The sequence below is a fragment of the Neolamprologus brichardi genome, chromosome 23 (assembly GCF_056152115.1).
Source record: "Neolamprologus brichardi isolate AB-2024 chromosome 23, ASM5615211v1, whole genome shotgun sequence".
NCBI classification, from domain to species: Eukaryota; Metazoa; Chordata; class Actinopteri; order Cichliformes; family Cichlidae; genus Neolamprologus; species Neolamprologus brichardi.
In genome coordinates this window covers 31,657,614-31,682,353 of record NC_142125.1, presented here as the reverse complement: position 1 = coordinate 31,682,353, position 24,740 = coordinate 31,657,614, and the positions used below count along the sequence as shown (strand labels likewise).

Genomic DNA, 24,740 nt, shown 5'->3' with positions numbered 1-24,740 from the left:
TCGATGCAGGATTCCAAGATAGCCGGAGACTCTCCCAGATGTCATAGCACAAGAGGTGGCTGGACAAGATTCCAGTCTGTCACATGTTTAACCCACTGAGATGGACAGCTATTCCCACCTTTGCATCTATGGCTAATATAGAATGAGCAGTTAACTTAACATGCATGCGTTTGCACTGTGGGGAGAAGCTGGAGTACCTGGAGAGAATCCATAGAGATCCCGCAGTGCCTGAGCCAGCCGGTGAATTTGAATATAGGACCCACATGCTGTGAGCTGACAGAGCTAACCACTGCACCATTGTGCCACTCAAATCACTTTTCAAAGTACTGCATTCTGTGTCCAACTGTTTGTGGAAAAGTATATATTTTTTTAAAGAATGAGATATTCTTTAAGGGTTCATTTTGCTATAAGTCTCTCTTTTGTTTTTGTGTCTGGCAACAACCAGGACTGTTTCCTTTTTAGAATTCATTAGCAGCTCTGGAAGGATGTATTTGAGTATTTCCTTGGATCTCTTTTATACCACTTTGGCTTACCTACAAGCTTAATCCTGTGATGGCTTAATCCTGTAGAAGTGGGCAGAACTATCTCCAATTATTGATGAACAGCTGAAAAGGTGTGTTTTGTTGTATTAGCTATTTATCATTAAGTATTTTTTAAGGTAAAAGTATCATTATCAGTATTGGCAATACTTGCTCTGTATTTACTTGGTACTGGATGGATATTGAAATTCACAGTATCGCACAGCACTATAATCCTGACAAGGAGACAAACCTCAGTGTTTAGCATCCTCTGTGAAACAACTCCAGAGAAAGAGAAAAACAGCAAGAACCACTCATCAAGATCAGCCAGAAATCGGTTCCTTTCTACAGCAGTGGTTGACCAAAGCAAGAAATTGGAAAAGGCAACACAAAGTCTGTAACAAAGACTACGAGTAAGTTTTTGACATAATGTGTTCCCATTACATTTAGTCTTTTCTACACTTTATGCTCAATAAAGTGTTTTATACTTTGTTAAACAATGGTGATTTTAATCCATTGTGCTGTAAAATCCAATATGACTACACATTTTAAAAATGATTCATTATTCACTGTAAAGTGATGCTTAGTTTTTATACTTCCAATTAATCCCAAACAGAATAATAGAAAATGGAAACAAGAATCTCAGGAGGATGATCTATCATCAGTTATGTAACTAATATGTGTGAAAGTTGTCATTTTCACATATATTCCAAGAACCTTCTGTTTTCATCAGCTGACCATTTCAACAGCTAACAACACTTTTTCTTTTGCCTAAAAACATTAAGTCCCTCTGGACACTGCGGTTTTCAGTGGGTGAAACATTTCATTACTTATCCAGGAATTTACTAAGGCATTTTTTTATTGCACAGTTCATTATCTAATGACGGAATGCTTTATTTCGATGCGCGTGACTCTTCTGGTCCTTCATATCTTATATATTATTAAACAGCTTATGCAGCAGGTTCACTTTAACTCGGTGTTTCTGTGATCTTTGCAGTGGCAAACTGGGGACAAAGACACCCCCCTAGCGCCATGTATCCGCACTGCACCCCCTCACGCCGAGAAGCACTGCCCCCTGTGAAATTCCTGACTGCCAGGGTGATTCCTACGGTTACCAAGGGCTGCTTCCTACTGTAGCTTACCGTGTGCTGTGTGGCAAACTATTTTATAACCTCTGGATAAATTATCAACCCCGGGAATGATATCCCCAGCGATAAAGGGTGAGTTATGATTTAATTACACCTGAGATTGTGTCGGCCATGTGTGTTCTGCAGATGTTAGTGTGCGGGCTCAGCAGTGTGTGAAGCTCAGTCTTATAGCCTATAACGTCCTGTCTTGATTCCTGTCGCCTACAAAAATGTGTGTTAGCGTGCCTACCTGTTTTTCCATACAGACAACAAAGGCAGTTATCCGCTGAATGTGTGTTTTTAGAGAAAGACTTGGGAACACGCCCTTGCTTTTTTCCTACCTGTATGAAAGGAAATATTTTTAACTTAATTTCAATACCCTTAAACTGCGGTCAGACCCACGCACAAATCCACACTCGGAAAGTTACCCGTATTTGTTCATATTTGGCCGCAGTTTGGAGTTTCTAATCGTCTCGGATCGAGTAGATATACATATTTATTACTGTCGCTCTCTCAAACACAAACTCCCAGAGCTACTGAGAGAGAGAGAGAGAAAAGTGAACTATGTTTCATACGGATGGCTGGATCCGCATAACCCCGGCTGGTGCACCGCACCTCAGCTGTTAACTGTAACCTGCGGCGGCAGAGTTGTCGCGGACGGATACATAATAACACCTCTAGCCTCGAAAAGCAACCAGTAAACCGAAAAAACACCCAGTTCGCCCGCCTGTGACCACTGCAGCGCGCTTTGGGTATTCAGCTCGTCGTAAATATGGGCTACAGAGGTTAGGGAGAGCAAGAGGGGGCGTCCGAGGCCACGGTAAAACCGGGGAGTTTCCTGCCACTATAGGTCCGGCTGCGTGCCGGGTCACAGGTAGAGGTTGGGCGGGTAACCTTGCTCAGCAGCTCCACCAAACCGAAACATGACTTCTGTTTAGCTAAATTGTATCACTTTCCCTCGTGTAGGCTTAGGCTAGGTGGCTTTTGCTTTCGTGTGTGACTTGCTAAAATACTCCACGAGGGGTAAAAAAAGTCTAAATTAAGTTAAGCAGGTGCTCATGTGGCACGTGCAAGTTAGGTGACTTCTAATTAATAACCTGTAATGGTTTCTGTTGAGCTGCTTTCATCATCAGTGGCTGCCTGCTCTGTCTACAGGCCAGTGTGTGATTGACAGAAACTTTAGTTTCCAGTGAAACACACCAGGCCATCCTTTGCCATGTTAGTTTTGACAGGTTAGCATCTAATTATCAGCTGCTGTAATAAAAAAAAAAAGAAAGCTCATTACTAGATCCCAAAGACTGCAAACTGTAATAAATGATACAAAACGGAGATGAACAACAGATTTGTGGCACTTAGACTTGCTGAAGTACTTGTTAAACGACTAACCACTTGGTTAGCCTTAATAAAAAAGTTTTATTTATAATTACAGTCAGTCATAAAAAGGCTGATGTTTTCACACAGTATCTGAAATCTGTCTAAATAAAAGCTGCATGAGTGATGCAGTGAGATCCCTGACCGACATTACATTGTGACAACAGCTTCCTCTCCATAAATTATGTAAGACCCTCATCATCATAAGGACTTTATATTCACAGTGCACATGGATTCTTTTTCATTTCCTGCTCTAGAACAGTGTCTCTGGTTTCCTCAAAGCTTATCAATGGTCTGTCATATGTAAAATGTGTGCTTGACAGTGCGTCTGTGTATACAGCATATTTGGACCTAATTCTTAAGCTTGACATCAGAATTACTTCTGTAAAATAACCACGAACTCTAGGCATTGCATTAGCTGGTTAGAAATCAGTGAGCTCTGCAGAATTCCTTACATTGCAGGGGTGGTTCTGATAAACAAGAGGCTCAGCCACTTTACATGCACTGCTGCAGTATAATGTGATGTGCTGAATAGCTTCTAGTGACTCTGAGTATTTAAATAGTTACACGAGCTGTTCAAGTAGAATCATAGAGGAAACAGGGCTTTCTCTAAGAAAAATACGATTTGTGTAATCATGTTAATTTATGTCCTTCATGTGAAGGTGGACTGATTTTTTTTTTATTCTTTTTACTTTTCTACTGCTTTTAGTACAACAATAATGCTTGTGAATCTGTGTGAAATGATTTTTTTAAAAGTATCCTGGGATTTTCACATCCAGTGGTTGAAATAATAAAATATTTAAAATGTAGTTAATAATTCATAGTGACATTTTGAGACTTATTGTCACTATTCCGCCTGGAAGAAAACAATCCACAGACAATACTGTAGTTATTTATGAGTCCTTCCATTTCTTAGATAGGTTTAAACCTCTAAACGACTTTTGGGGAAAGCTTATGGTTTGTGTCAAATTAGTCCCTTTCGCAATGATAACCATGTTTTGAAAAGCTTATCTTGCTGACTGAAAGCCCTGAAGGCAAACCTCTCATATGTGTGGTCTTTTTTTCCCCTTGTCTTACAAAGCCATGACATCACAAAGAGGTAACTGATCAGTTTAAACGATTGTCCTGGAGCAACGTCAGATACAGAGGTAACCAGATGAAGTGTAAACAGAAACGCCTTTTGTAGTGACTGTTCGCGTTTACAACAGCTTTTTTAAAGTGTGAGACAAAATGGGGTTGAAGAGGATCCTAAACTGGATATATGTAAAGTCACACATCAGTGAGGCTTGTGTTTCCGAAGATTAGCATAACATCTGATTTTCATTCTGCATAATGGGAATTATTTTGCTTTGACAGGATAAAACGAAGAAGTTCACTACTACTTCATAACCTATTGAAACGTTTTTTTTCGATCGGCATATTAATGTAGGGAAGCACTTTGAAAACAGAGGTTTTTTTTAAAAGGGCTGCTTCCTGTTAAAAAGCAGGGAGCAGTTGCCAATAGCTAATTTGTGTAATTCAAGATGTAAATAGTTTTTAAAAATTCTTTTAAAGTAGGATTGGGCACTTCATTCATTCCCACAGCATGTCTTTATCATGTCTTCTTCCTCTCACCCCAACTGGTCACGGCAGATGGCCCCGCCCCTCCATGAGCCTGGTTCTGCCGGATGTTTCTTCCTTTTGAAAGGAAGTTTTTCCTTCCCACTGTCGCCGAAGTGCTTGCTCATAGTAGGGGTGGGGGAAAAAATCGATACTGTGTAGTATCGTGATATTTTGTTTGCTAATAATGTATCGATACAGGGACAGCAGAAATCGATATTTTGTTACAAAAAAAGTTTTCGTGCACTGGAACATGCTCTGACTTCAGAGCAAGAATCCTGACATTCCTTCACTGTCCAAATGTGTTTAACCTTTTTTTTTTGGCAGCAATAAACATGACAGTTTACTTATTTTAATTTAAGACATGTTTTATTTTAATTAAGTTTAAAACTTTTTTTATTTAATGTAAAATTATATTTTGTTTTAATTTACTTTCAAATTCTTCAGTTGCTGAAGGGGCTGCATAGTTTTCATAAACTGCATAGTTCAGAATAGCTATAATTGTACCAGATGGTTGCGTTCAGTTAAGTTGGACTAGACTGTAATACAAACCGTTCAGTTTGTCAACAATAAAACTGAAATGAGAGAAAGACTGAGTGTGAGACTTTGATATTAGATAAAATGAATATTGATAAAGTTTACCTTTATGTACAGAATCTGAATATCGCAAAATATTTTAAAAAATTGCAATAATATCGTATCGTGCGTTAAGTATTGTGATAATATCGTATCGTGGGATGTATGGTGATTCCCACCTCTAGCTCATAGGGGGTCATATGATTGTTGGACCTTTCTCTGTATGTATTATTGTAGGGTCTACCTTACAATATAAAGGCAACTGATGTTGTGATTTGGTGTTGTATAAATAAAATTGAATTGAATAGAATTCAGTCAAAAGTGAATCGAAAGCTAATACCACCAATCTGTAAAATGTTCCATTAATCACGATTTTGTTTGAGGGCATATTGCCCAGCCCTGTTGTATAAACCAGGAGCTTCATATCAACTAGATAATCTGACTGTAGCTATTGCGTTCATCAGAAGTCAGTTTATTGACTGACCACCGAGGACCAGCTCATTGCGGTTGCCTAGTAACACCGGCACAAAACTGCAACAGGTAAAGGCCAGCTGTGAATCAAGCATAAGGTGTGGAGTCGGTGTCAGTGAGCCTGCCACTCTGCAGCAGCGCGAAATGTGCACGTTGAAGTGTCTGCTGCTGGTTCTCTGGGTCTGTTTTCATCTCAGTGGTTTTCTCTGGGCTTCACTTTCATGACACTTGGGAATGTTGATTGAATTCCACAGAATTAATGGCCCTCATTTGCTCAGTCATAGATGACAACACAGCGAGCTTGTGACCGGAGCCAGACTTCCACTGCGACATGCTTCCCTCGTGTCCCGGCACGCCTCATGACTGCAGCCGTCATTGAGCTGCCTTCTCTCCAAGTGAAGTGAAGTCGGTACTTTGAACTGGGAGCTGCTTGGGTCTTATTACAGCGAAGGGAGATGTTTTATCATGGTGGTAATAGAGGCAGTGCTGCGAGGGCCTTGTGGCTGTGGAGCAGGGCGGCGAGGGAGAAGGAATGAGCTGCGTGCTGATGTTGGGGAGCAACTGAGCAGCACGCTAATTTGTATTGTAATGAATGACAAAAACATCTTTGTGTAGAGATTATGTCAAAAGTCAGGTTATCCAGTTATTTTATAACTAAGTGATAATCCCCAGTTTAGCACTAAGGCCATCACATGCTGAAGAACTGAGTAAACACGGGGCTCATACATAATTAGCTCTTAATAACGTCTTATAGGGATGCACAAATTGTGACAGTCTGGGCTGATGGAGATGTTCATCCACCTATTAGAAAGTCTGTCAGCGCGTCATCACATCATTTTTTTGACCTTTATCAAACACAACATTGATGAGGAGAAACACGTAAACCCCTGTTATCGGTAAATACCTCTCTACCTGCATCAAATACTGATACTTGGTCAATACGTCTGTGCATCCTGAGTATATTTCCTCAAACCTGCGTCACTCAGAGATGAAATGTTCGCTACAGATTTGGCCCTAATCATTTCAACCAATGTGCCGGAAACATTCGACCTTTTAAACTTGTGGTTCAGTTGGATTTTGTTGTTTTAAAGCAAAGTGAGTGTCTCCACAGTAACTGAGTATAAAATTAGGCTTGAAACAGTGCAGGAATCAAAGATTTGCCATAAAAGGCTGTGGGATTTCAGGATTAATCAGCGCTGGGTGTGAATGATCCACAGAGCTTTGCACTCCTGCTCTGTAAAGGGGAAGAACGGATAAGCAGGCTGCCTGAAAGGAGGTTTTGAATGAAAACACGATAGATAATCTTGGCTGCTTCATTAAATGCCTAATTTGCTGTTCAACACTGGAAAGTGCCATTTCTGCCTCCAACTTGGCTCCCACTCGTATAATGAGCATGCCTTCGTGGTTTAGGAGGAAATCAGCTTGCAGCAAATCACCTTGTTGGTTCAGTGACTTCGGCCTGCATGAAAACAACAGGTTCTGTACAGGCTGCATGTCTCTTCGTCTGTTGCTGTAAAAGTTCATTGTGTGCTATGGGACCAGTAATTTGGTAGGTTGTGAGTGAGCTGTGTGCTTCCTGGAGTTTCCGTAAACAGCTTCACAAATGTCAGTCTCACAAATAATTGTTAATCCCCTCAAGATGCAGCTGTAACTACTAAGTGCTTCCAATTTGATGTATTAAAACATCACATATTTTTCTTTCAGGCTGGTTGCTGTGAAGCTGTCAGTCAGATCTGCTCAGGACTAGACACCCAGACTGAAAATGACCTTTTCGGGGACCCTTAGTTCTATTCTAAGTGAACTCTAGTTTGTGAAAAGGCACAGGATATGTGATGGCATTTGTATGAGAATTAACACGTAACGTGTTTATATAGTTTACTTACGTCATTGCTATAATCAGTCTACTCCTCTTTTCTTATGATCCTACCAGTTTATGACATATTAAAGCTAAGAGAGTTCCATTTATTTCACCTAAATGCATGAGTCAGGGATCAGATCACTATGAAATTATCAGTACAGCTGATGATCTTCATCTGGAAGACCATCAGTCTTTTTACCACCGATAACTTTATCATATACAAAAAATAAATTCCATCTTTAAATATTACATCTTTCAGCAGACTAGCATAATTTAACCAGACATTAACGATGGCATGCCTGCTACAGAGCAAGATGCAGACAGTATTCCAGATGTTTTGAGTCACAGTTTGCATTCTGGATTTTAGATTCGTTGCACCACGAACAAACGTCCATCAGTCCATAAGCATCGTCTTACAATGGCTGGAAGATATTCACTGTGGCTCGTGTTGCACGTCTGCTATTATAACTATTACATATTCATTGTAGTACTTTCCCTGGAAGTTATCTTAGCCTTCCAAACCACAACATTCTCATTAAAATACATACTATGCATTTTTTTTTTAAAGTGAATCTATTATGCTTCCCCTTATTAGTCAGCATACCTTTACCATGTTATGTTCATAAAACGTGAATCCTAATGCAACAAAAGCTCAGGCTTCAGATTGTTCTCTACATTTTTTGTCTTCTCTTGGATCTGTACAATGTCAGTTAGAGCAGCTATCTCTGCTATGATCGCCTCTGGCACGCAGCTCTGGTTGTGAATCAACAGCTTCACCCATGTGCTGTTGAAATCACCGTTTTCAAACCATAGCCAGTCAGAAGAACCCTCGCTTAAAAGCTGGGTGGTCTTACTTGTCCTCTTCTTGATTTCTCTTATTCTTTTTTTCATATATGTTTCACATAATCAAACTAATTTTAATATTTGATAAATATAACCAGAGTAAATAAATGATGATTTCATTTATTAAGGGGGAAAAAAAAGCTATCCAAGCCTAGCTGGTCCTGTGTATTTGCTTTGCTTATTAATATTAACCACAGTTTTTGGGAAGCTGAGTTCAATTTCACAAGCCACACCCAGGCCTGTTTACTGCCAGACCTGTTGAATCAAGAAATCACTTAAATAGAACCTGTCTGACAAAGTGAAGCAGACTAAAAGCTCTCAGAAAGCACAACTTCATGCCACAATATAAAGAAACGGATGAGAAATTTGGAAAGGGTTATTTGATTGATTTGAAAAAAAAGCTGAACTTTTTGTAATGTTATAAATTTGTCATTATATCTGGCATAAAGCTAACACAGCATTTCATAAAAACAACATCAGACCAACATTCAAACATGGTGGTGGAAGTGTGATGGTGTGGGGCTCCTTTGCTGCTTTAGCACCTGAACGACGTATTCATTACTGTTTATTGATGAAACCAAGAATTTGGTTCCATCAACGGTTTCTGCCCTGAAGCTTCAAGAACACTTGGGTTATGCAGAACAATTATTCAAATTGAAACAAAAAGAAGGCTTTGTGGTGGATGAACCAAAGCCTGGACTTGAGATGACTGACTGAGATGCGTTGCCATGACGTTAAACAGGCTGTTAATACTTTAAGTTTATCCAGTTTGCCTGAATTAAAATTCTGCAAAGAAGAGTGCCCAAAATTCCTCCATAGCTGTGTCAAAGACTCGTTACCCGTTATCATAAACACTTGATTGCAGTTATTGCTGTACAGTTGGTTATTAGGGGGCAGTTACTCTGCACGTTTGGACAACTTTTGTTGTCTCATATTAAAATTAGGTGACAAATATGCTAAAAACTAAGAAATGAAGATGGGGGGTAAATACCGTTTTTCACCACTCTATCCTAGGTTCAGTCCAAGAATAACAATGTGACGCTGAAAATAAACACAATAGCTAGATTTTCAGCTAAATTTCAGTTTACAAAGAGCACTCTTTGTCTGCTGTCTAAAGGATAAACAAAGAAAATCATCTTTGAGCTATGTTACAATGCCAAAGTCCTTTTAGTTAAATTACATACATGTGTTCACTGAAGCCGGTAATAATCAGATCTTGCCATGCTGCCAGTTTTTATTGAATGTGATGGGAAAGGGGCAGCTACGCAGCACTGTGTAGCTGGTGGCTGACAGCAGATGTCTCGTGGCCACGGAGGAACTCTGCTCTCAGATGAAAGTATGTTCTTGGGCTGTTTACGCAAGGTTGTTTGTTTCCATTCCCACTAATGTCTGCTGGGTGTTTATTCGCTATGTATGTGCTCAGGTTGTTGTACTTGTTAGGTTATATTAGACTGGAGTGTATATAATCTTTCTACCATTTAGTTTTCAGAGTTTAGTTGATGGGTTTGATTCATTTAATTGAACGATATGTTTTCACAAAGCGCACAAAAGGGCCTTGTGAGAGTCTATACCCTTCATGCTTGATTGCAGTGATATAATATAGCCCTTACTCTTTTCCCACTGCTTGCTGCGGGTGTTTTCCAGGGCAAACAGACAAGCCGGCAGCTCAGCAGGGGTCTTGGATTACTGTGAAGAACCTGTCGGGTTGCCTCCCTCTTTAAGAGAAGGGATTCAGCTTTGGACTTGCAAACTTGAAGTGGTTCCACTTACCAATTCTCTCTGGCATGGCAAAGACAGAAACCGCACGTGACAGCGCTCGGATATCCCGTTTCATAATACAGACCTCAGAGCCGGGCCGCTCACTGCATTTCTTGTATGCATTATTAGGGAGAGGTGCTCAGTGGGAAGTGTCTGAACAAGGAAAAACATGGGGTTTTTTTCCCTTTTTTTTTTTTTTGCACGCACTGAAGCAGAAAATAATCGATCAGCTTTTAACCCGGCTGATCCTTCCCCGTGCCTGCACTCAGACTGAACCTGGACCACGCTCTCATTTAACCCAATTAATCCCTCTTGAAGCTGCGTGCCCTCACTGTTAAGAGGATTAAACCAGGTATTGGAAATGCACCTGCGACATGTCCAGCTCACTTAGCGCACATCATTCAGTAGATGTAGTCTGCAGGAGAGCACTAGGTTGGACCACTTAACCAAGGTTGGCAAGCTGTTGGCTGAGCCGCCAGAATAACGTTTTTTTGTTTTATAGTTGCTTTTGATTTGGAGAAAACCTTTTTTAATACTTTTAGGTAGAAATTAAGAGTAGCTAGAGTAATTTTGATCCTAGTATTTACACCTCTGAGTGTTAGCCACTAGTAGCCTCGGGTAATGTCTGTTTTCCTACAGAAAATGTTCCTGTGATCATAAACTGTATATAAAAGACGAATATAGCCAGTGTGACTTCATCCATTGCTTTCTGAAGTCTCAACATTAACATTTTGGTTGCTGCCATGCTGGTTAAAGCCAGAGGTTGACCATATGGCCTGATTTAGACTTCTCTGAGGAATCTTTGTTGAGCCTATGATGTAACCAGCAAGTGGCTGATGTTGTTGCAGGCATTTATGCGTGTGCTGGTGCATTGTGTTAATTACCATGAGGTTGTGTCCTGGTGTTTTTTATGCGGTGCTAGCCATGATAAAGACCAATATAATGCTGGGACTAATTTTCTTTCTGGGTTCCCACTCCTTATTGTGGTCAGTTTTCCTCAGGGGCAAACACATTTATCCCTCAAGTTTTTCCACATCTTTGTACATTCAGTTATATCCATTCCGATAGTTTCAGCAATCTCCCTCCAGGAACATGCAGACATTATTGAGTCCTTACATTGATGCTATGATTTTTATTCCTGTATTGTAATAGTTGCAGACTATGTCAACTGAACATGTAGTTACATTTCTACATTCCTTCAAGGCACTGTTGGAGATCTCTTCCTGTTAGAAGGGAGTTCTTTTACTCCACTGTTGCCAAGTGTTTGCAAATAGGGGATTTTTGGCTCATTGGAGTTCTCGCTCTTATAGGGTTTATCTTATAATATACAGGCCCCCTTGAGATGACTGTTGTATAGATTTAACATCGATTTTGACAACTACACGTAATAAAAGAGATGTTTTGGCTATTTAGTTTGGTTTTTGGGTCTCTATAGTAGCCAAAATGTGGAAACTGCATTTTGCTGTTTTTCCAAGTCCTGAATCACTTTGGGTTTTTTGTACAGATTAGGCAAATGGGATGTAACATTTTGAGCTTCAAAAGTGCTTTTAGGCAAACTGTATTGAGTTTGGGCTACACCAAGCTAGCTGTTTCCACCTGATACTGTCTTTATAGTAAGCTACTCAGCTGGTGACTCCAGCATTAGCTTCTATAGGCATGACGAGTATCTCATCTTAGACTCAGCAAGAAAGAGGGTGGGTTTATTTAAAATGTTAAACTGCTCCTTTCAAAAGTTGTGTTTACTTGTCATTTTAAAACTTTACCTAAGATCGATACTTTGATGTACTACTTGATACTCAAATCCCTGCTTGTTGAGAAGAGCTCTGGGATTTTTTTAACCTGTTAAGTCTGGCCAGTAAATATACAGGAAAGAACTGGTATTGATCTGTTGGAGGCAGAAATTACTTAAAAAATTGGGGCTTATGGAAACCCTACTTCTTCTATGTGAGTCCATGACAGAATACTGCATGCATGGGTAATGCAGCAGGCTGGCAAGACTGCAGAGAGCCAGTTGAGGGAGGATTTGTCATCATGTGAGGATGATTCAGACATTTAAAAATGATTTACAGGATTAACATATCCAGATATGCAGTTTTGCAGTCCTCAAAGTATTTTTAGGGATCAATGACAGTCAGACAAGGATGCATTCACACAGTCACAGATGTGCCGACACCATTCTCCTTCGAAATGGGTCATGTTTAGAGTGTATTTTTGGAACCAGAAATGTGTGTGTGTGTGTGTGTGTGTGTGTGTGTGTGTGTGGTCCCCATTAAGTGTTAGATAGGGAGTGTAGTTTGTGCACTAAACCTGGCTAAGTGACTCCTCTGCCTGGAATTTTGAATGTGGAATAACAGGGAGACAGTTTGTTCAGTTTCTCATCACCTTCAAGCCGACTGGAGCCATAAATCAGCCATAAATCTTTGTGTTTGCGCTCCAAGCCACTGCTCAGAGTTTCAGTGCAGGTTTCGATCTAGAAACTTTTGCAGCTTCAGACTGGGCTTGTCAACGTGGAAACAGTCTTATCACAAAAATTCTCATATGGGGACCTGATATGTTTAATATGCTGCTGAGAATATAGCCCAGAAGAAGCGTATAGTATAGCTTTTATTTTGGAAAGAGCCAATTCTCTGTAATAAACTCTCTTTTCCAAAGATGAGTGATTCCTCAATCAGATACAGGGCTCGCAAAATCGCTAGCCCCGGGATGTTGGGCTAGCGATTTTTCCAGTCGGGCTACCAAAATCTATCTCTGCCCTGCCCGTCGGCTATCGTAGGAAGGAAAAATATATGTCAATGCTTTTGCATTCTTTCGGAAATGTAGCTGGGTAATTATGTCATTGGCATCGGTGAGCCACTGTCAATATGTGACATATTGAAATCGCGTTTGAATTTGCGCTTGTTTTTTGCTTTCACTTTGCAATCGCGCGAACTGTGTATAGAGAGCGACAGCACTGATTGGTGAGTGATGATAATTTGCGCACCAATTCCTCTGACATCATCTTATCAATCGTTAGCTTACTATGCAAACATGACAAGTGAAATCTCCTGCAGCTTAAACATGTGAGAGGTTGATCGCGCAGAGAATCGCTGAGCGTTATGTGAGTGCGTGTGTAAAAGCAGCAGGATATATATTTTAGTTCTGCTGAGCCAAATAAGACAGGTCAGGGTGAAGAAGTGACAGCCAAAGAAAAGCTTACCACAAAACGGAAAAGTTATGACAAATCAGACTATAAGGCAAAAAGAAAGTGCAGCTTTATGGTTTCATGGACAAAAGAATTTCTGTGGCTGCAATATGACGAGCTAAATAACCAGGGCTGCACATAAGTGGTCCGCAGGTGCGCATTCGCTGTCAAAATAAAAAACGCGCACAAGATAAGAATTTGCAACACGTGTTTGCATACATAAGATTTTCAGGAGGAGGACAGACATTTGTTTAGAACTCTTAAAGATGTCGAAGAAGCTCCTTTAAGCAATTACTGTGATGTTCCTCCACCTCTAAAGAAATGTCAGAAGGAGTCCGAACCACAAAAGAAGCGCGTATTCTCGGAAAAGTGGTTGCAGGAGGTGAGCTGGCTTCAAACAAATGATGAACGCACAGAGATGTGGTGCAGAATGTGCCGTGAAAATTTAATAAATGACAAATTAAAAAGGCATGAACATTTTTTTTTGTATCGAAAAAATATCAAACCGTGACACCAAAGTATCGAACCGAACCGTGAATTTTGTGTATCGTTGCACCCCTAATATATTATATATATGGCATTGCCGTATATGATGCTTGGTGTTACAGTTTGTCCCCCACCTAGTTCGGTAACACTGTTGCTCGAGTTCATTAACATTTTCTGTTGTCAGTTTTTCTTTCAAACTTCTTGCACTCCTAACATGTGTGTGTGACTGCAGTACCTCAAACGTTAGCACATGTGCTGCTGCCAGCAACTCCTCCTACGCTGCGTGCATCAACCTAACGTGATGTGGCTTCTGTTTTATTCCGACCACATAATTGGTTTGGTGTCTGTCAAAATATGGATGGATTGAGTTCTATTGACTTTATATTGACCATGTCTCATATTTCAATTGAGGGGAAGTAATTTTGAAGTTAGTGTCTTTATTGTTTAATAAAACCATTCCAGGACACAGATAGGATATGGTATGGAAGCCTGGATGGATGCAGTTATCCAGAATCAAAAATATTTCTCATGGTTCACCATAACCAAAGCACCACATCACTTGTTATGTTATTTGAGGCTGGTGTCACATTAATATCAGCCAAGAGTTAATATAAGCTATATATTTGTTCTCCACTCCACAGAGTTTATAGCTGTTTAATGTCAGGTGTAGGCAGACAGGCTCAGTGTGCAGAGTCAGGCAGAAATTAGATTTAGTCTGAGCTACCTGTGTATTTCATCTCCCTCGCAGTAGTGTGTGTGTGTGTGTGTGTGTGTGTGTGTGTGTCCTGCTGCTTTATTATGTGAATGTATTTACAAGCACGCCTCAAGCTGTGACTCACATCTTACTACAGAACTGTGACTTCCATCAAATATGAATTCTGCAAACATTAATCTCCTGCTAAAACCAGGCAAAGACCCTGTATATCCCTCAAGCTATCGTTCAATATCCCTTATAAATGTAAACCTTAAAATAATCTGCAAAGCTCTCTCAAAGAGACTAGAGAAAATAACCCCCCTCTTAATTCATCCTGACCAAACTGGTTTTATAAAAGGTAGGCACTCATCAACAAATACACGTAGATTACTTAATTTGATAGACTACTCATACAGTAAAAACCTTGAAACTACAATATTTTCTTCAGATGCAGAAAAAGCATTTGACAGAGTTAACTGGAAATTTCTATTTGCAACTTTACACAAATTTGGTTTTGGATCCTCTTTCATTAACTGGTTAAAAATATTATACAATTCCCCAACAGCTTGTGTCAAAACAAATGACCAAACATCCTCCAGCTTCTGTCTCCTGAGGGGCACCAGGCAGGGATGCCCACTCTCCCCTTCACTGTTTGCAATTTTTATCGAACCACTAGCAGCAGCAATTAGACAAAATTCAGTAATTAAGGGCATAAAATGCAAGATCGTGGAACATAAAATCAGCCTTTATGCGGATGATGTGTTACTTTTTCTCCAAAACTCACAAACCAATATCTCTGGGGTGATTGAATTGATAAACTCTTTTGCAAGAATATCAGACTACTCAATTAACTGGTCAAAATCTACAGTCCTTCCGATTAATTGCTCCTTCCATAATTCTTCTTCTACACCACTGCAATCGGGAAATATAAAATATTTAGGTATTAATATTTCTCCCAAGCTTGCAGATCTAACTAAATTAAACCATATCCCACTTTTAAAGAAGGTAGAAGGCGATCTGGCTAGATGCAAATGTCTACCCATATCACTCATGGGAAGGGTTGCCGCTATAAAAATGATGGTCTTACCAAAATTAAATTATTTATTCTCAATGATCCCAACTAAACCGCCACAAGATTGGTTCAGATCTCTAGATTCATACATGTCCAAATTCCTTTGGAAAGATAAACCCCCATGTATAAGCTTAAAAACACTACAAAACACCAAGGATAAAGGAGGATTAGAACTACCGTATTTTCTGGACTACAAAGCACACCTGAACATTAGCCACACCTGACTAAAAGCCGCAGGTGTTTCAATGTTGACTTATCATATGTAAGAGAATATGCACGGGGAATATGCTAGGGAATTGTCAGGAAAGAGATGGCTGTTTGGAGACACATCGCTTTTATTAATATTTTGAAAAACAAGTTACGGGTTTTGCATAACTTTTTAGGTATACGTACAAGTACCGGTAATTACAAGTACGAAACATGTACTGTGCTTCATAAATGAGTAACAAATGTAGTACATAACAATAACCTACAGCACACCAGAAAAATAGATTCGGCCTACCTTTTAGGCTCAGGTGCAGTGACACGGCTTTAACAAGAAGAAAAGTCAGTCATTCACCACCATCTTTCTCTTCTTCCTGCGCACTAAAACCACCAAAGTCCTCTTCTCCAGTGTCAGAAACGAACAGGCTCAGGATGGCTACGTCATTGCCTTCTCCGCTTCTCTCCTTCGTTGTCACTTTCAAAACCAAAGAAATCCTCGTTGTTAGTGTCAGAGTCGAACACCCTCAGAAGGGCCGTGGCGCTGTCCTCCTCTCCATCATGCAGCAGTCCAGCCCTTCGAAATCCGTTGGTGATCGTGGATGTTTTCACACTTTTCCACGCTGTCAGAATCCACTGGTGGAGTTGGGCATAAGTTGCTTTTCGCAAGTTTATCGCCGCTAGTCATCCACGCCTCCCACTGAACGCGTAGCGCTACTTTGAAGTTTGTTTTTCGCGCTACTTTGTACGGCACTACGTTGCCTGGCGGATGGACATGTGACCAACATACCACTCTTGAACCCCGATACTGTGTGTCTGATCACATGCCCTTCCGCCAGGCAACGTAGTGCTGTACAACAGCGGAACAAACAAAACAAATCCTCTTACGATATCACAAAAATCATTTGCAATCCTTAGAAAAGCCGCACCTGACTAAAAGCCGCAGGGTTCAAAGCTTGTGCAAAAAGTAGCGGCTTATAGCCCGACAATTACGGTACCTAACTTGCAGCACTACTTCTTAGCCAACAGGCTTCAGTTTATCTCAGGATGGCTAAAACATACCTTCTTAGATGAACCTTGGCTAGATGTAGAACAAGCACTTTGCAATAATCTAGAGATTTCAGATCTACCATTTATCAGCTCAAACATCCAACGACATGAATGCTTCAAAAGCGTCAGCATCAGCTCTTCTCTGACAGCATGGTGGGACTTTCTAAAATTGACGGAGTCTTCATTAATCCCATGCAAACATACACATATCTGGAACAACCCTGACATATTACAAAACAATAATATGATAAACTTTTCAGATTGGAGTGGTAAAGGAATCAAATACTTAGAACATATATTAGAAGGAACAGAATTTATTTCATTTGACAGACTAGTTACACAATATGGGATCAACAAGAAAAGATTTTTAGAATATCAACAAATTAAATCCATAGTAAAAAAGAAATTTAAACCGGGTCAAGTTGAACTACAAACACCACCAAGTGTGGTTCAATTTCTTACTCTTAAAACCCCCAAATTACTTTCCAAAATATACAGAATGCTTTCTAAAACAGATGAATCAATATCACTTCCTATTGCAAAATGGGAAGCGGATTTATCAGTTAACTTAGACCAAAACTTCTTGTCTCAGATTTGCTTAAAAACCTTTCATCTAATTAGAAATCCCAGTCTTCAATTAATTCAATACAAAATACTACATAGAGTGCACTATACAGGTCATCGGATGTTCAAGATGGGCTTTACGTCTACCAGCAACTATATCCACGCTCTTTGGTTCTGTCCACCAGTTCAGAAGTTTTCACTTTTCATCCATCCACCCATCCATCTTCTACCACTAATCCAGGTTACAGTGTCAGCAGAGACCTTACTGCCCTCTCCCCGACCACCTCAACCAGCTCGGGACACTCGGGCCAAGCAATATCACCTCTCCAGCAGGTCCTGGATCTGACTTGGGGCCTTTTCCCTGTAGGACATGATTGGAATACCTCACAAAGAAGGCATCCAGGAGGCATGCTAGTCAGATATCCAAACCTACTCAGCTGGCTCATTTTAATGTGGAGGAGTAGCAGCTTTGCTCTGAGACCTTGTGGCTTGTGGCTAGCAGAACTCCTCATCCTTTCTCTAAGGGAGAGCCTTAGAGACAGCCCAGGCACCCGTTGGAGGAAACTCATGTCTGCTGCTTATATCCATGGTCTCATTTTTTTGGTCACTAAACAAAGCTCATGATGGATGTACATCGACTGCTTTGCTTTCACATTCATGATTACTGTTACAGACCAATACAGTGTCTGCATCCTGCATCACTGCAGAAGCAGAACCAGCCCATCTGTTAATCTCTACTGGACCCTTTTCCAGATGAGACACTTTTCAGTTTCAAACAGTTTTACAGTTTCAAAAAAAAAATTCCATTGCTATTGTTTGACCATTTTCTTTTTTAATATTATATCAGGATAATCCCCATTACCACCACTACTACAACCTTTCCCATGCATTCCTACTAGTTAAAGCCACACTTGTTGACTTCTTCATTAGGTATGCCTGTGCAATCTAGTTCAAGCAGGAAAAATTATAATTGTTCTTTATATTTATTATTAAATCCACACTGAGGGCACTTGGTTGAGCTGGTGAGGCATATGCTATAAGGCTGCAAGGACCTGAGTTCACTTCCTAATAGTCTAATCCTGGGTTGACACAATTGTAACAGGAGCCGAAGTTGTGTTCGTAGCATCCAGCTATTGAAGCAGAGGAAATACCAGCACAAAGGGAGTCTTGCATATGAATCCAGGATCCATATATGAGACTCCAAATCTCAGAGTTCTCAGTGACCTCGACCTCAAGGTGGTCAGGTTTTCTTGTAAATGAGGTAACTCATTAAGCAAGTCCTGTAGGAGTTAACTTAGAAGGCTAAGGGGTAGCACTGGAGGCCACCAGTATTTTTGACAGTTTTTCTGAAGCCAGGATTTTACTGATATCTACAGACATGTAGGTGAAACTGTTGTTTGTGTGAATTTCCTGTGCTATCACAGCTCTTTCAGACTCACTTCCAAACTGGCAACACCTCATTCTCATTTTGACGTCTCCTTCGAAAATAAGCCTTATCTCTATGGCACTCTTTCTGTATTCATCACGGAGCTTGTCAGTGCCGGGCTTAAATTGTTTACTGTGTGTCACAGACTTAAGGCTGCCTCAGAACAACAGTTGGCAGTCTAATGGGAATAGGAGCAAATTGCTGTTTCGGGATAGCGGCGTTTCTTTTATCTGGAATGCTCAGTTGAAGTGCAACCTCTTGAGAACTGCCTTTTATGGGAAGTGTTGTCACTGTGCAGGTTTGGAGCTAGGAGACAGTGATTGTCATGCAGCTGCAGATAAACGTCAGCACGCTGAGCACTAGAAGAAAAATAGATGTGGCAAAAAAGCTCGTGACTTGAATGCTTGATTTAGGTTTTCGTCTCTATCGCTAACAGATGTGGACAGGTTTTCCAGAGACTTAATATTTTGAATTTAAATTTTCCTGTCTCCCCCTGTCCCCTCCTTCCACTCTGCAGGTTAATGTTTCCTTACTGGGCGCCCCCAGGGTCGCTTTCAAGCCTGACTGCTGACAGCTGACACCTCTGTCATCCTCCTGAGCGATCTAATCGATCACCTCCAGCTCGACAAGACAGCACACCAGGTTCTGCTCCGTTCTGCTGGCGGTTGAGTAGAGCAGGCTCTGTGTTGCTCTGAGCCCGGATATCTCAGCAGGACTGCATCACTATGGATACAGAGTCCACCTACTCGGGCTATTCCTACTACTCGGGGCGCTCCCGGGGATCCCACAGACATGGGTAAGTCCCGCCAGTTGGTTATTACGGTTTTTCCTGACTCTGCTTTTACGTGAAGTGTTGGTGTGGGCTGCAGGATTTCCCTCAGTAAAACATGTCTGAGCTGGTGCCTATTATGTGAAGTTGAAGTGATAGTGGATGTGATATGATTACTACTGGTTGGTTAGTAGATATAGATGTAGTAGATGTTAACAGCAAAATCAGTTTTTAGGAGATGGATAGAAGAAGCAAGGATTTTTACAGATGTCTTGGAGAGGACGGTATTACTACTTTGTCCCTGTTGGAGCCTCTGGTGGCTCAGTAAATCAGCGGATCTGTTGTACTTTCCTTTTGTGATTTTCTTTCTGACTCTCAGCATTTGTTTTCCTGTCCTGTTCTGTGTCTTTGTCCACCTCCGTAGTGTCACCTTTTGTGTATCTGTGTCTCTGGCCAAACATGTGTGGAGCCCACAGCTCCTGGAGGCGCATTAGTCTGTCAGCAGCCAAATGACTGTGGTTGACAGGCCTCAGGAAGGCAGCAGGAGACAGGTGCTGAAGAGGCCTGACTGACTGGCTCAGCGGATACATTGAGACTCAGAGAGGAGATGAGAGTAGAGAACTGGAGAACAGGATCCTGTTCCATAACAGCCCCTCCCAGGTCAATGACAGTCCCCTCCAGCTTGTTTGCCATATATCTTTTGGAGTACTTGTGCCTGCCTTTCCCACTCTAGCTGCCACCTGTTGCTGTTTAAGGGATTTGTCATGCTGTCTGCAACTTTCTGCCTCTGTCCTCTTCACACTGCACCCCCCTCAGCCCTGCCCTCCTTATCTCTTTCCTTTCATTCTCCTCATCATTAAACATTTTGCTCCCATGTGGCCAATCATGATATGAAGGCAGCAGCTGCCCCCGCTCTCTGTGATCACCCTTCTTCCCTTTTCTCCTCCCATTTTTTAAAATGTAGTCAACGCTGCTCTTTGAGGATGGGAAAGCGCAGGGATATCACTCGCTCCCTGGTTGTCTGCATTCCCCAGGGCACCAATGTGTCCTTGTAGCTCAAAGTTAAACTGAGCAAAAGTGCTCTCACTTAGCATGGAATCAAAGACAGTGGGGAGAGGTCAGTGCTTAGGAAAGTGGTGGAGACCTGTGTTCTCCTATTTCCTTTGCTGCACTCTTTCAAGTGAGTGACAGCAAATTGGAAAGAGACATATGGGCATCCCTGCCAGGCGCCATTCCGCTCCCTGCTCCTCCGGTCCTACCGTGACTGTGCCAAAGCCACCGGCTGGCCTCTAATTTAATATAGAAAAAACTAAATTGTTGCCTTTGAGGTAATCTTTTTACACCAAGGGGTGCCATGCGTGAAGCTGCTTCGGATCGCTGTCGTCTAATTACCCTGATGCCAGGAACAGATGCAAGCATGTGGGAGTGGGCTCACTACTTGTGTGCATACAACCATACAAATAACAGATAAGAACAATATCCTTATATATGGGTGCATGTGTGTAATTTGCTAGGACATAATAGAAGAATGGGATTCGCTTAGAGTCTGAGTAACAGAAGTTGCAGGATTTTTGGAGGTTTTTCCCCCCTCATTGGTAAATGGCCTGTATTTGTATAGCGCTTTTACTAGTCCCTAAGAACCCCAAAGCGCTTTACACACCCAGTCATCCACCCATTCACACACACATTCACACACACGTGGAGGCAAGCTACAGTTGTAGCCACAGCTGCCCTGGGGCAGACTGACAGAAGCGAGGCTGCCGTATTGCGCCATCGGCCCTTCTGGCCAACACCAGTAGGCGGCAGGTGAAGTGTCTTGCCCAAGGACACAATGACCGAGACTGTCCAAGCCGGGGCTCGAACCGGCAACCTTCCGATTACAAGGCGAACTCCCAACTCTTGAGCCACGATCGCCCTCATTGCTGGCTTTTTTTTACCCCTTCCTGTTGCAAGACATCTTCTATTGGTGTTGTCAACAATACATTCCCCTGTCCCTCCAATAATTGCAGCAGCAGGTCTGTCTGCAGATCTGCTGTTGCCATGTTTTTGTGCCAAAAACATGCTGAAGACACCAATTTCTTACTTGCTTCTAGTAAATTAGTGTATTTCTGTATTTAGAGCATGACATTAGCAGTGAAACAACCAAATTATGCACATGCACAGGTTTAGCTATCCAAAGCTTTGCTTTGCTTCTCTCTCCCCAACTGGTCGCAGCAGATGGCCCCGCCCCTCCCTGAGCCTGGTTCTGCCTGCGGTTTCTTCCTCTTAAAAGGGAGTTTTTCCTTCCCACTGTCACCAAAGTGCTTGTTCATAGGGGGTTGTGTGAATGTTGGGGTTTGCTCTGTATTATTGTTGGGACTTTACCTTGCAATGTAACTTGTGATTTGGGGCTATATAAATAAAACTAAACTGAGATGAATTGAACGTGTTTGCAGATTGCAGTACTTGAATCACCATTTTTCCAACTGGTGCAATGCATAATAATTGCTACTCAAAATAGGCTGCTTCTAAGTAAATCCTAACAATTTGTGTTTTTACCTGCAAATATAATAATTGCAGCTGCTGCAGCTCTGCCCTAAACAGCTTCTGCTCTCATACTTTCAGAGCGTGGAGTTTTGATGCAGAGCTAATTTAACTTTCTTCATTTTTGCTCTCAGAACTTCTCCAGAGCTAGGCTCCTTCACTTATTCAATTTTAAGCATTTAAATGACTATAGACTTGCAAATCACATATTAGCAGCTGTTCATGTGTAAAATTGGTTCTTTTGATTGCTGTAACTCCAATTACAGAGCAGCACACAGTATTCACACAGGACAGAGTCATTTCAACTAATATTAAGTCATAGTTTTAATACCATTCAAAGGTTCCTGCATGATATTATTCTTAAAGCAGAGCGGTTCACTTTTTGTTTCAACTGGAAGGTTAAGATTGGATCAGAGAAACACAAAGACTTATCTCACTTACTGAGATAAGTCTAGACCTGAGCTGAACCTTCAGCTCAGGTTTAGACAGCACAGCAGAGGCTTCTTGTGACTCATTACCTTGTCGATTAAACAGGAGGCCAACAATCTTCAGAATCATCTAATGGTAAGCTTATGGTTAAGTAATATAGCCACCAAGAAGCTTAATGAATTCAGGCGTGTCTAGGCAACAATTTGTTGATCTGAGCACCATGTACTGTCTTTTTTTATAGCTGAGAACTAAAGAAAATGAGAGATTTCAGCAGACAATCTTTTGCTCTGTTTTTACACTGTGTTAAAACTCACAGATAATAAAATAAGTGTAGATTCAGATGCTGAATACCTTATATTTCCCCCCCTCTCATAAGGAATTAACAAGGGATTGCTAAAGAATCAGTCCTGCAATCAGGGTTGAGAAAGGCATCAATGTTCATCCTTTCTCACTGTTTTGTTTGGGTTGTTTGACCCCCAAATAAATTGACCTTAAAGTCTGGGCTCTATTTCCCAACCAAGACATGTTCAAAGGGAATTTGAGACTATGGATATGCCCGTAAACATTTTTCCAAGGCTTTCTTGACCTTTTAAGCTGCTGTGAAAACATCAGATCAAGTATTTATATGGTATCAGTTCACAACAACTGCCTCAAGGTGATTCATGTAAGATAAAGACTGTACAGTATTAGAGAGAGAGAGAACTCTTACAATCAGATGATTCCTATAAACAAGCGCTCGGTGATTGTGGAATGATTGTGGAATGGAAAAACTTAGAAAGATTTCAGGAAGGAGGTAGGGGCAGCCATAAACCATGACCAGTTGCAGTCACAATTAGCTGGAAAACCTTGTTTCCCGTGGGGATTTTGGTCATCATTAGTTCCTTGGAAATGAAGTTTCTGGGACTTGTGTGTCAGTTTGAATGAAAATCCAAGTTCATGTAAGAGAGTGGTGATTGTTTGCTCACACCACTGCTAGTTCAGTGTGTGATGTGCTGGTTTTGACTTGTGTCACCATTGTCGCTGTTGGTGGTGGCTGATCTGCACACTAGTGCTTTGGCTCAGATTGCTGTGTTGACACAAAGCTCTGTGCCGCACAGGTGTGTGGGTTACTCTGCCAGCCAAAGAGAGGACAAATTGGTCCACAGACAGTTTGGCATGCCACCCTAGTTGGCTGTACTTTTTCACTAGCCTCTGTGTGAGGTGGCGAACACACTCGTCCTCAGGTGTTGGAGGGAAATACTGCTTCCAGAGACAAACTGGCAGGACTCTGCCTCATCCATTGTCAGTTTTCCAAAAAGCCACACCCATTTCAGGGATACACGCTGCAAGTCAAATCCCATTAATCAAATCATAGCAGCACAATTTTAGAATATCAGTGAGCCAGCTGCATGCTAATGAGGCAGGAAGAGGATGTGGAAAGAGAGACAAAGGGGGAGGAGTGTGTGTATGTGCTGGCAGCTTGGTATCCATACAGCGCAGTAATCCCAGGATGTTGCTGAAGGGGGAATGAGAAAATGTGCTGGAAGAGGGGAGAGGCTGGTACACAGATTGGTAGGCCAGTCTGCTAAACCACTTGCTGGGCTGTCCGCAGTCTTGCTCGCCTCTGTGTTACTTTGCAAATTGCATATTTTATTGCATTTACAATTGATTTTTGTTCAGTTTCTGGGGTTTAACTGACATTATCTTTTATCTTATTATTTATGCATCGTCTGTCTTTTCCAAGCAGTTGAGGGCCAGGGTTTTTTGTTGCTCTGTACAGGAGTTTCAGAAATGTGAAAAACAAAATTGAAATATTCAGATGAATGTCTTCAAAACAGCTTCTTATTTCCACCAGTGTGATTGATTGTACTGGCTGAATGTGAGATGTGGTTAACTGAATTTAATGGCTTAAAGCTAGTTTGCTTTTTTTTTTTTAAACTGAATGATCTCCCCCCCCCCCCCCAATTTCTAGAATCTTGGCGACAAATGTGCTGTAGCTCAAGACACGCTCTGCTACTGAGTAACAATGATGTACAAATAGTCAAATAATTCTGTTTTAATCAGACACACAGCTACAGACGTTGCTCCGGATCAATCAGCTCTCTAAAATGATTTCTCAGAATTTCGTTTCAGTTTTTCACAACTCGAAAGTTCAGTTTTTCTGGTTGCTAGGAAACATATGTAATCCCAACCGGCTGGCGAGTGGTTTCTGGAGGTTGCTGGCTGTCATTAGGTGAAAATCAGT

The 24,740-nt window shown here is 41.3% G+C and overlaps 1 protein-coding gene across 2 annotated transcripts in view; it reads left to right on the top strand.

The window, feature by feature from the left end:
• Window positions 1–1,580: 1,580 nt before the first annotated feature.
• Window positions 1,581–24,740, top strand: part of LOC102799921 (vang-like protein 1) — a 57,253-nt gene continuing 34,093 nt past the window's right edge. For both annotated transcript variants that reach the window (XM_087836130.1, XM_087836129.1), the window contains exons 1-2: window positions 1,581–1,738; window positions 19,313–19,591. In XM_087836130.1, coding sequence (XP_087692256.1) covers window positions 19,521–19,591 — 71 coding nt within the window. In that variant the 5' untranslated portion in view covers window positions 1,581–1,738; window positions 19,313–19,520. The remainder of the gene's footprint in view (window positions 1,739–19,312; window positions 19,592–24,740) is intronic.